Source organism: Hyperolius riggenbachi, chromosome 1, assembly GCF_040937935.1.
Source record: "Hyperolius riggenbachi isolate aHypRig1 chromosome 1, aHypRig1.pri, whole genome shotgun sequence".
In the NCBI taxonomy this organism is placed as follows: Eukaryota; Metazoa; Chordata; class Amphibia; order Anura; family Hyperoliidae; genus Hyperolius; species Hyperolius riggenbachi.
This window is the reverse complement of record NC_090646.1, coordinates 251,486,845-251,500,123: the sequence shown is the minus strand read 5'-3', so window position 1 is coordinate 251,500,123 and position 13,279 is coordinate 251,486,845. Positions and strand designations below refer to the sequence as shown.

The 13,279-nt window shown below is 40.8% G+C and overlaps 1 protein-coding gene across 7 annotated transcripts in view; it reads left to right on the top strand.

The window, feature by feature from the left end:
• The window catches only part of CCSER1 (coiled-coil serine rich protein 1), a 1,139,724-nt gene that overhangs the window by 167,035 nt on the left and 959,410 nt on the right, over window positions 1-13,279 (top strand). For 6 of the 7 annotated variants that reach the window (XM_068232582.1, XM_068232600.1, XM_068232592.1 and 3 more), the window contains one exon: window positions 5,536-6,837. In XM_068232582.1, the coding sequence (XP_068088683.1) occupies window positions 5,536-6,837 (1,302 nt within the window). Of the gene's footprint in view, window positions 1-2,854; window positions 2,902-5,535; window positions 6,838-13,279 lie in introns of those variants that run through there. The other variant, XM_068232627.1, reaches the window with a different exon arrangement.

Here is a 13,279-nt window from a genome sequence, read left to right as displayed (position 1 = left end):
TTTTAATTTCCTGGGGCTTCTATCAGCCGCCCCGTGCCCTCACAGTCACTCACAGAGCCTCCAGTCCTCCCATGCCAGCTAGTTTTGTTTTCACCGACAGGCCCGGCCACACGTATTTTTCTTTGCGTTCCCATCCGCAGTAGCGTCCTGTACTTGTGCAGGATGCTATTGAGGACAGGAACATGAAGAACAATATGCGTGGTCAGGCCTGAGCAGGTGCAGAAAGCCCGCCGACTCCCTGTCAGCGAATACGAAAGTAGCTGGCGGCGGGGGACCGGAGGCTCCGTGAGTGACTGCGAGGGCACAGGACGGCTGCAAGGGGCTGATAGAAATCCCAGACAAGTAAAACTGATTTTTTATTCCCGGATTAAGTGCCCCTTAAAGACTGGGTTCTATGGCTCCCCTAAGGTTAATATACTTTAAATTACTGTATTTTAATATTTTATACAGATTTCATGGTATGTACTGTCTATTCAGTGAAGTATAATACTGTATTAGTTAGGCCTATTTTACATGGAGTCTCAAGCAACCAGAAGGCACACTTATCTGGCATCAGCCATCCCGGTCGATGCCAGAAAGCCAAAACTCTACTGTACATGAGTGTTGCACCTACGATCTTGTTATCTGGAGATATAAATTGGAAGGCAGGTACAGAAGTAGAAAAAAAATGACATACTTTTACATAAGTTGTTTAACAAACATTTCAAACTGAAGCAGTTAGCATGTAAATTTGCATCTATTGCTTCATTTTAATTAAAATGAAAGTAATTGACAATTGGCAATTTTATTCCGTGTTGTTTATGCTGAATCACCTCGCTCTGCATGGTGCTTCCTTCTGGTGCAATTAAAAAGCCTTAAATGTTTAGCTGGCTCAGCCCATTCCCTTAGCAAGCCACGGTTCATGGTTTGATAATGGACTTAACCCCTCGTATGCCACGTTATTGCATATTACATCTAATCTTTCCCATTTCTCATTACTTGCTTTATTCCACCGTGACCAGTTGCTTTATAACTCCATAGATGACAGACATCCATGATTGCTTCTTTTTCTAAACAAAACAGTTTGCAATATCATTATCTAAGAGGTGGATCAACACCTCCTTTACGATTTAACCAAACCTGAGCTGAGAATTTAAGACATTATCAAGTTATTGATTTCACTGTTGGGAGTAGTGCCAAGGTCTGCTTTTATAAGCTGCAGACTAACTACAAATGTTAGAACCTCCAGTATGGACATAAATCAGCAACATAAATTTTATTTCTTAAACCTGTTGCTGTTACAAGTACAGCATTTTAACATCATTGTATTAAATCCAGACGTCTTCAATATCCTGATTTACTGAGGAACAATGATACCGAATTGTCATTATATGGATTCTCATGCCCTCTAGTGGCCAAGTTGCATAGTAGCTATGATGTGCTGGTAAAACTGAAATATTTTTCTTTTCATGCTGAGATATTTTACAGTCAATGCATTATCACATCCTTATAAAAAGATGGAAAAAAATGTGTTCATTATTCTGTTTAATATTTGTGTGCATGACAGAGCAGCTATGAAGGTAACATTAAATATCAGAATCTGGCTAGGCATTTCATATAATGGGACTTTTTGGGACTGTAGGCTTGCTGGATGTCCATTATACTGATGCCTGAGGGCTGCACAAGACTCTTCTGTGTATGTAAAGGTCACACATGCTCACACACTTTTCCTTTCATCTATACGCTTTTACTGCTCTGTGAAGTGGCACACCTTCACTAGCGCTGGATTGTTTTGATCTATAAATATACCTTAGCTATTTTGCTTCTGAAACTGTTGGATGCTTAATATACAGGTAATGATACCGTATAAAACAGGGAGCCAACATGATTTAGTCTATTGCTTTAGACTGGATGTGTGTTTTTCCTGTTGGATGTGTGTTTGTGGTGTACCTAGAAGGAGGGCAGTGCCCAGCTCCATACACCTGGCATTCTTCCACAGGCATAAGGCTGTACAGACAGTCCCCTACTTGCAAACAACTCGAGTTAGAATGCTTCAGAGACAGAAACAAAGTAGCCATCTTGTACAAAATGTACAATGCTGTTTTTTTATATATTTTTTTTGTTGTTACATGTTACAGTATTGTAAAACCTGTTTTAAGTTCAGCAGATATAAAACACTTTTAAAGCACATTCAAAACAACCAAAAACATAGTTTATGCTAAATGTCCAAAATTAGAGTTGTCCGCAAGTAAACTGACAAAGTATGGTAGGAGGCGCGCAGGAGATTTCAAACAATGAGGTGTGTGCCAGTATAGATATCTAATGGTAGCAACTCTGTGAAAAAAAATAATCCGTCCTACCTCAAATAAGTATTCCTTCACTTGGAATAAAAGAAACGTTTTATTGGGCACTTTAAAATGACAACACGTTTCGCGGCATAGGTCGCTTCCTCAGGGCGAGTAGTGTGCATTAGAGAGAAGTGCTTCAGTGTCGGGGGCATGTCCGGAAGTAAGGCATTTATCCTTGTTTCACCATGTATCTATCACAGGACTCAACTTACAAACAAATTCAAAAACATTCTACCGGAAAGGAACCTGTTTGTAAATAGGGGATTACCCGTATTACATGCTTGGCGTCATGAGTGAATATTTGGACAGAAAGTTAAAGAGGAACTCCAGTGAAAATAATGTAAAAAAAAGTGCTTCATTTTTACAATAATTATGTATAAATGATTTAGTCAGTGTTTGCCCATTGTAAAATCTTTTAAATCCCTGATTTACATTCTGACATTTATTACATGGTGACGTTTTTACTGTTGGCAGGTGATGTAGCTGCTGCATGTTTTTTTTTGGCAGTTGGAAACAACTGTAAACAGCTATTCCCCACAATGCAACACGGTTCACAGACGGGAAACTGCCAGGAGTACGTAGTCAGAATTTCTTTGTGGGAGGGGTTTCACCACAATATCAGCCATACAGCGCCCCCTGATGGTCTGTTTGTGAAAAGGAATAGATTTCTCATGTAAAAGGGTGTATTAGCTACTGATTGGGATAAAGTTCAATTCTTGGTCGGAGTTTCTCTTTAAGCACAGTAGCTGTTGTATTTTGATTATTATTTTTTTACTATTGTGTTATTGGTTCCAGACACCAGCATTTGCCAAATAGATTAGGAAGGAGTATGGTGCATTGAAATAGTGTAACTTACCTGCATTATGCACAATGCGTATATAGTACCCAGTCAAGATATGATAAAAGCCCATACTATAGTGACTGTATATTGTTAGTAGGTGTGGATGATAAATGGTAGCACTATCCAGTGGTTCAGGTGTTCTGAAACAAAATGAAAATATTTTACCAATTTTTAGTCTCATGATGTACAATTTCTTTATAGCATGTTCTTACATAGAATAGAATACATTAAGGCTGTGCAATCATTGATGGTGACGGTGGAGGATATAGAATATGAAGATCAAACACTTTGGCTGCCATGTTAGATTATTATAACACTGTATCAGAGCAAATTATACATTTCAGAGTGAATTTCAGGGTGAAGAAAAAATTTACAATGGACAAAAGACTGACTAAACAATGTATAGAGCAACTTTGTAAAAACTAAACAGTTCAATTAACCGCTACAGGACCCAGGCTATGCATATCTACGCCCCGCAAAACTTCATTTCAGGCTCAGGGGAGTAGACTGTTTACTTACCGCCGCCACTCCCATTCGTCGCATGTCTTTCGTCCGTAGCCAATGGCCTCAATTCACTAAGATCATGCTGGAGATAATAAGGCAAGAGAAAACTTTCCTCCACACAGTGAGAGAGTTATCTTATCTGTTCATTCCTTAAGTTACCTCCTCTGTAGTTCAGTTACCTCCTCTGTAGTTAAGTTACCTCCTCTGTAGTTATTTTCACACGCAGTTAATTAACAGCCTGTCTAGAATTTTGGAGTTGTTTTAAGGATTGAAGAGTTAACTTAACCACTTGCCGACCGCGCACTCATAACGCGCGTCGGCAAAGTGGCAGCTGCAGGACCAGCGACGCAGTATTGCGTCGCCAGCTGCAGGCTGATTAATCAGGAAGCAGCCGCTCGTGCGAGCGGCTGCTTCCTGTCAATTCACGGCGGGGGGCAAGCGGAAATAATCCGCTTTGTTTACATTTGTACGGCGCTGCTGCGCAGCAGCGCCGTAAGGCAGATCGGCGATCCCCGGCCAATCAGCGGCCGGGGATCGCCGCCATGTGACAGGGGACGTCCCGTCACTGGCTGCACAGGACGGATAGCGTCCTGTGCAGCCCGGATCTCCAGGGGGGGCCAGGTAGGAGAGGGAGGGGGAGGATTTTGCCGCGGAGGGGGGCTTTGAGGTGCCCCCCCCCGCTACACCCGCAGGCAGGAGCGATCAGACCCCCCCAGCACATCATCCCCCTAGTGGGGAAAAAAGGGGGGCGATCTGGTCGCTCTGCCTGCACGCTGATCTGTGCTGGGGGCTGCAGAGCCCACCCAGCACAGATCAGCAACAGCAGCGCTGGTCGTTAAGGGGGGGTAAAGGGTGGGTCCTCAAGTGGTTAAAGACAGAAGAGTTGACTTTAGGTTTGCCTGAGGTGAATTTTTTCCTGAATACTACATGCCTTATCACCATGGTGATAACTATAGAAATGTTATTAAAGACAGGAGATAAGCTTAGTGAATTGATGCCTATGTCTGCTTCCATGAATCAGGAAGTAGAAACAGTGCAGATTTATTTTAGGATTTAATCACCTGTAACAAAGAAATGTTTTCTGTTTAAAGGTTATTATGCTATTGTGTATCTATTACTGCAGGACGTTCTTAGTTCATGTCCGCTTTAAACATGAAAACTGTACATCCTATGAGCATGATACAATGATCAGCAATTGAAATTAGTTAGGAATTGTAATTATTCTCCTTTTTACAAAAAATTGACTCCAGAAGGTATCTTAGACTCAAATGTAACTACCGAAAGATAGGGTTGCTACCCTCATGGTCGTCATATTGTTTCACATTCATGCTTCATTGCTACCATTTAGAACTAGAGTAAGAAGTGATACAATACAGAAAACAGTTCATGATACTAAATTCAGAGTCGGTGTCCAGTTTCAAGGGGATTTGCAGACTCAAGGGCCCATATGCAATTAACTTTTTCTCCCGACTTTTGTTTGGTTCTTTTTCAATTGTAAAATGTTTAAAAGTTATTTTGAAGAAATGAAAATTATCTCCTAGGAGATAACTCGGGAGAAAAACGTGAATTGCATATGGGCCAAGATGGCTATGAATGATTCAATTGTTCGGATGATTGATTCTTAAATTCGATCATAATATCGATCACATCCATTAATTTTTCGGATTGATTTCATTAATCTGATTGAATTGAGCAGATACTATCTTGCCATTAGTGGGCCCAAACGATCGTATCTGATTCTTTAAGTGAAAGTATGGTCTGCAAACAAGGCGTGTTATAGTTGTATAAACTCTGTAAGTAATTATGAAGCTTGCTATTTACCGGTATGTTATTTATCACTCTTTATATGTTGTGTTTTGACAGGTAAAGATTTAGCTCTGATGGGGGACGTTGGAACACGGCGATCAACGCTGGTCTCCAGGCTACCAATATTTAGGCGCAGCATATCTCGAAAACAACAAGATTCTCTTCCTTCTTCACCTTCATCCAATAATACTGGGGGGTTGCACAGTTCCTCTCCCTCTAGCACAAATTCAAGCTCAGGTAGCACTGGGAAACGAAGAAGCATATTTCGCACTCCATCTTTAAGCTTTCGTCACAAAAAGGAAAATGATTTGCGATATGAAACCAGCCAAGTTACCAATACTTCTCAGAGCATGCAGGACACTTCACAGAAACAGGAGTTTGAAGAGCAGGTTAGAACAAAAACAAGGAGCTCCTCAGGCATTCCTAGCTCGTGTAGAAAGAAACTTACTAGATCAGTAACTGAGGACTTTGAAAAGAGGAAGGAACATTCAGCTAATAAAAATGTGTTCACAAACTGTTTAGGTAGAACTGATGGAGATGACTCAGGATTTATAGAAGAACCAACTAGAAGATCTACTAAGCATTCCTCTAGAAAACTTCTTCCTCGATCATTTTCTTCCCATTATAGGTTTTCCAAGCATAGTTCTCAGTCTCAAACTCCATCATCAGCACAAACTTTAGGATGTCCCGCAGAAGTTCCTCCCCATTTAGAAACAGACTCTTTAGTTGCCAATCCGATTCTACATAGTGCCACAGAAGTGACTGAACTTACAGAGAATTCCTTACAGTCACCCCTTATATCAACTGACCATACAACAGCTCCACAGACACCATCTGACTTTGTATTTATGGATGACTCCACCTCAGAAGCAGATTCCCTGCCAATTAGTATTCATCAAAAACACAACAAACAACATATCACCTATTCTGTTCCTACCTCACAAACATCTGGGAGTCCAGTCATGGTTGTTGCTCAAGTAAATAAGGATCTGCATATCGTAGAAGAAGCTTCTGAATGTGATGGTTTGTCACTTTCAAGACCACAAACAGATACATCTGTGAAAAGTTCAAACACTTCTCATACATACTCTAAAGAAATGATCCCTTTGGCAGAACTGTCTTTAAGTCATACTTGTATTTTTGGAAATGGTTCTGAGAAACAGCACAGAGACATGCCAGTTTATCAGGATGCAGCTCACATCAACTCCATAGAAAGTTTGCCAAAGAGATATCAGCCAGCAGTATCTTATTGTGAAAACATACCATTCTCAAGCACTTGTCAGACTTTGCCAGAGACAGGGGTTGCTGTTACTTCGTTGGAGAGACAATCGTCTCGGATTCAGAATGGCCATTCTAGAGGTATTAATCATTTCTTTGTCATCTATTTGTAGAGGGAAACCATTGAAAAAGTAATTCCACAACTACAGTGAAAGTTTAAATTAATTACAGTAGAATCTCATTATAGTAAACTCTGATATAGTAAACTCAGTCTTCAGTTCCAAACAAATGCGTGTATAAATATACAATGTATGACCAATTCTGATACAGTTTAATTCTGATTTAGTTAACTAGTTTTCCTGACCCTTGGAAGGGTTTCTACTGCATATCCTATTTTATGTCTATAATATTCAAGAATAACATAAAGCAGCCCATACACTCAGTCGATTTTCTGCCCGACCGATCGATCCCGATCGATCGATCAATCGATTGCAAATCGGTTGGCCAATCGACCGATCGACGGCCGATTTCGATGGATTTCCATCGAACTTGCAGGGTGGAAAATTTAGGTCGATCTGATGAGATTGCTTATCAGTTTGCATTGGCCTTAATGGAAATCTGATGGCAAAAAAATGCCATCAGATCGAATTTCAATAGATTTCAAACTGAAATCTATTGGAATTCTATCCTGGTAAAAAATGTTCTAAAAACGCATCAGATAGATCATCAGATGCATTTCTTATCTATCTGCTGCCAATCTGACGAGTGTATGGGCACCTTAAGAAACAAAGGTAGTTTGAATCCATGAAACACATTGCTTTTACTTAATACTGACCTAGAAATATCTCTATAGAATTTAATAATATGCAAATAGAAGTTTTGAGTGGACTGACCACTACGTATAACCCCCAAAAGTCTGCTTGGGAGATTAGGGCCTTATGCTATAACTATTTTTACTCACCCAATCAGATCTATGAAAAACAGCAAAGAGACCATTTCTTTTTACTGTACAGCATCAGATACTCAGAAGAAAGCCTCAAATCTAATTTTTTTTTTATAGCAGACAGAACATTGTATTCAGTATCTTTTATCATAAATACTTCTGTAAAGATTCTCTTTTATATACGGTAAGTAATGGCATATTTAAAAAAAATAGTAAGGTAGGTTCAAATTAATTTCTGTATGCTCTGCATCATTGCTGTCCAACTCCAGTTCTCAAAGGGCTGAGGTCCTCACACATATTTGGCACAGCTCAAATTAATTGATTAGACTAAATTAATAAAGGTGCTGTTCATCAAGTAGAACACATTTCTCAGTCAATCCTAAACACCAGTATGAATATGACCCACAAGGACTGGAGTTGGACAGCCCTGCTTTACAAAACCTTTATCACTCCTATGAAATAACTTCTACATTTATAGTAAATGGTACTAGGAGAAGAAACACAGAGACAACGGGAGCCCAAATTGTGCAGTATGTCACAGATGAATGGGCGGGTAAAGGTGTTCAAAAAAGGGAATACTCACAAAGGTGGGTTGCACACGGGGCAACCGACCACTTAAAGCAGGTGGAGTGTCTTATACCTGACTCCACTCAGGTATGCCAGCAATCCTGGAGACGGTCGCTCTTTTGTTGAAAAACCTCATGCACTCTAAAACCATGAGGTGTTGTGGGTGTATGAGACTCCCCTCACCAACCCGTGTGGGGGGGGGGGGGATGGGTATAACACAGAAAGGGGTAAAAAGGCGCCCAAAGAAGTATGAAAAAGTTTAAAAACACACTTAAAACTAAAGCTTGAGGTGGCTTACCTCATGGAAGACAACTCACTTAGAGTACAAAATATTTATTAACAAGCACAGGCAACGTGTTTTGTGGAATCTCACCCACTTCCTCAGGCCAAATAAAGTGCTAATGCAATCTAACAGCCGTGTTTGAGCTGCCCCAAACACGGCTGTTAGATTGCATTAGCACTTTATTTCGCCTGAGGAAGGGGGGGGGGGGGTGAGATCCCACGAAACGCGTTGCCTGTGCTTGTTAATAAATATTTTCTACTCTAAGTGAGTTGTCTTCTATGAGGTAAGCCACCTCAAGCTTTAGTTTTAAGTGTGTTTTTAAACTTTTTTTTATACTTCTTTGGGCGCCTCTTTACCCCTTTCTCTTCAGTTATAGTGAATGAAAGGAGGCTACCTTGCAGAGGATGATAAAACAAGCACATCAATAGATCCCCCGGCATGCATCGCGCATCTCTGTCATGTATTGGGGCTGCCAGGGACATAGGACATCACTGCAGGAACCTGCGGTTTGTGGCACAGGAAGATAGAAAATGGAGGCATCCATATAGATAGGGGGTGCTACTGGGCAGGCCCCATAGCTACGTAAATGCCTGCTGCACCCCCAAACTCCCACACAATTAACAAACCCCCTTAGGAGGAGGATTACTTAAGGTATTTTTAAAAAGCCATGCATAGTTCCCTGTAACCTTCACCTTGTTGGTGGAGATCATGTGCTCAAATTCCAGATAACTGGTAATGTGATTTTTATTGAAGAGGAAGATTAGGCATGGATCTGGCTTTTTTTGCACATCAATCTTTCTGCCCTGCATGTCTCTATAATGGCTGTTGGCATTATGAACGTGATGTATTAATTGTGTTTTAGAAAAAAAAGAACAAGCAAGGGTAAGTGGAAAAGGGGAAATATAGGAGCTCATTATTAAATATACCAACAATGTCACTGACTGGTAAAGATCATACCAAGTGGCATACTAATGTTATTTAGACTATAACGGCCCATGTACTCACCGCTAAGCTGTGTAAAAAAGTTGGTTTATTACAAAATATTGATAAGTGAACAAAAAGTATCAAGAAGTACACTTCCAAAAGTAAACCTGAGGAGGAAAAATATACTTATCTAGATGATATGTGATGTATCCCAACACCTCCAGGCTCCTTATTGTGTCTGGCCTCCCCTCCATTTTGAGGCTGTAGTAAAGAAAATGTGCACTGATGGACCACGCATGGGGATGCACGGTCCATCAGTGTGCCTTTTCTGTACTTACACATGACTGTGTGTAGTTGCAGTCATTGGGAGCATCCTGGGCATGTGTAGTTATGATTGTTTCCAAACTGCACACAATACACAAGGGTGCGCGAAGGGGATAAAGCAGGACAGTCCTGTTAGTCATACTCCTAATTGCTTGTGGTGGTCAAGCAGGTAATATCTTAGTAGCTAGCAAGAGATTCATAAAAAGCAATCAAAAGCAGAGTAGTAAACAGCAGATTTATTGTGAACTACTCATGATACCACTGTTAACAGGAAGACACAATATACAGTAATAATAAAATAATTATCTGGACAGTAAGCTGGTATTCTCTACTGATCTGCTGGGAAACATCAATGCACAGCAACTAAGGTTGCAACCTGAGAGTGGAGGCTTCCCTTTCTAAAAAGCCTATCTTCCAGCTTAATGGAGTATAATCATTGCACACTTGCCTCCACAGCATTCAACTTGTACCACAGGAAAATGTCAAAAGTGTGCTTACAGACACCACCAGGGTTGTCGTGGCAGTATTATTAACTTCAGAGCTCACCTGCCATTAAATGTAGTCGCTTGAGAAGCAGTAGCAGACGTTGACCAGCTTTGCCCAGTACCTCCGGGTGTAAACATTGGGGGGCCCCATCTAAGTTTCGTTGGAGGCCCTATGATTTGTATTTACACCCCAGCCTCTTGGCCAACTTTTTTGTGGATCCCCTTCCAAGCGCAGCAAACTCACCTCTAATTTGTAACATCCATGTAGAGCAGCGCCTCTCTTTCATATACAGGTCTCCTGAGCAGCATCTCACCTTTCCCATTAGCTGCTCCCCATTTGCATCATCCTCTTCTATATGCAGAAACCCTCTTACCACGCCATGGCCACTGTTTTTAGTAGATAACAGGCTGAATGAGGGAAAGAGGGAATTGATTAGGACTCCAGGAAGATTTGTACCTCTACAATAGGGAGAGTTGTGAGCAGTGACTAAGAGGTTAAAAAAGGGAGGGGGGAGATGGAAGGCGCAGAATTTGCTTCTATAAAATATATATCCACTCAGATAAGAACAGATGAGCTGTCATATCTTCAGCGAGGAAAGAAGTGCTCTCACTGTGTGAAGTAAGAGAATGATGTGTTATTACTGGTTTGGAGAAAGATGAGATAATAATTCTTACAATGGAAAATGATAATAATAATTTATCTGAGGGATTATTGGTGGTAGGAGTTGAGGTACTTTGCAGTATAATCAGATGCAAGGAAAGTTACTTTATTCAAGGTGAATGTTCTGCCCAAATGAAGGATGGAATTTCATGTGCTTCTGCTAAATAAATGAATAAGTAGCAGAGATGCAGGGAAATATTCATCAACCAGACTAAAGGTGGCCACACACCATACAATTTTTTTAAATATCTGTTCAATTTAAGAATTGCAATACATTTTTCTGACTGATTGTAACATTTCAAAAATCTGACCAATGTACCACACACCTATGTTCAATTTGTCCCCAATTATGATAAAAATGATTGGAAACTCTGAGAAAATTGCTTGGGTGTGTATATTAATACATTGACAATCTAACACACACCATACAATCTTTAGAGAAATTGAAGAAAAATATCTGGCATTCCAGATAGATAAAAATCGAAAAAAACGGGAAATCCGATCAGATTTTTCAGTCGAATCAAAAAAAAGCTTTCGATTTTTTTGGGAGATCCGATCGTTTTTATCGAATTGCTGTAAAATCGGATCATTTTATTGTATCGTGTGTGTGGCCACCTTTAGAGGAGTGTGTGCAACCCTTTATCTGGACATACTGCTGCATAACTATGCAGTTAGAGCTTGTTTCCTTTACATGCGGTGCAGTGCGGCTACATAGAGGCATTGCACCGATGCCGAACTGAAACCAATGCACGGCAATGGAACAGTTTCCATTGTGTACTGATTATCCACGTTCCATCTCCCCCTATTTTCTTCTGCATCGGGAGATGAGGAAGTGACGCAAATGGGAGCAGAAGTAATGCGTAGCCGCATCGTGTCCCTTTGGCTCCCGTTCGCTAGTAGAAACAGGCCTCTAGGGAAACCCAGCTATTTAATGCTAGCTTTGGATCTCTTATCTTTCTTATTTTTTTTTTTTTACAATTCTCCATTCTCCATTTTTAATGATTTTACACAGAGGCATCAAAAAGAAACATTGTCAGTGCTGTGTGCATACAGAACATTGGTTAATAACCTTCATATACAAGTAAAGGCAGAAATGACATTAAAGATAGAACTAATATGGTATACAGTGGGTTGCAAAAATTTTCGGCCCCTTGAAGTTTTCCACATTTTGTCACATTACTGCCACAAACATGCATACATTTTATTGGAATTCCACATCAAAGACCAATACAAAGTGGTGTACATGTGAGAAGTGGATCGAACATCATACATCATTCCAAACATTTTTTACAAATAAATAACTGCAAAGTGGGGTGTGCATAATTATTCAGCCCCCTGAGTCAATACTTTGTTGAACCACCTTTTGCTGCAATTACAGCTGCCAGTCTTTTAGGGTATGTCTCTACCAGCTTTGCACATCTAGAGACTGAAATCCTTGCCCATTCTTCTTTGCAAAACAGCTCCAGCTCAGTCAGGTTAGATGGACAACGTTTGTGAACAGCAGTTTTCAGATCTTGCCACAGATTCTCGATTGGATTTAGATCTGGACTTTGACTGGGCCATTCTAACACATAGATATGTTTTGTTTTGAACCATTCCATTGTTGCCCTGGCTTTATGTTTAGGGTCATTGTCCTGCTGAGAGGTGAACATCCGCCCCAGTCTCAAGTGTTTTTCAGTCTCCAAGAGGTTTTCTTCCACGTTTGCCCTGTATTTGGCTCCATCCATCTTCCCATTAATTCTGACCAGTTTCCCTGTCCCTGCTGAAGAGATGCACCCCTTGAGAATGATGCTGCCACCACCATATTTGACTGTGGGGATGGTGTGTTCAGAGTGATGTGCAGTGTTAGTTTTCCGCCACACATAACGTTTTGCATTTTGGCCAAAAAGTTCCATTTTGGTCTCATCTGACCAGAGCACCTTCTTCCACATGGTTGCTGTGTCCCCCACATGGCTTGTGGCAAACTGCAAAGGGGACTTCTTATGCTTTCTGTTAACAATGCCTTTCTTCTTGCCACTCTTCCATAAAGGCCAACTTTGTACAGTGCATGACTAATAGTTGTCCTATGGACAGAGTCTCCCACCTGAGCTGTAGATCTCTGCAGCTCGTCCAGAGTCACCATGGGCCTCTTGAATGCATTTCTGATCAGTGCTCTCCTTGTTCGGCCTGTGAGTTTAGGTGGACGGCCTTGTCTTGGTAGGTTTACAGTTGTGCCATACTCCTTCTATTTCTGAATGATCGCTTGAACAGTGCTCCGTGGGATGTTCAAGGCTTTGGAAATCTTTTTGTAGCCTAAGCCTGCTTTCAATTTCTCAATAACTTGATCCCTGACCTGTCTTGTGTGTTCTTTGGACTTCACGGTATTGTTGCTCCCAATATTCTCTTAGACGACCTCT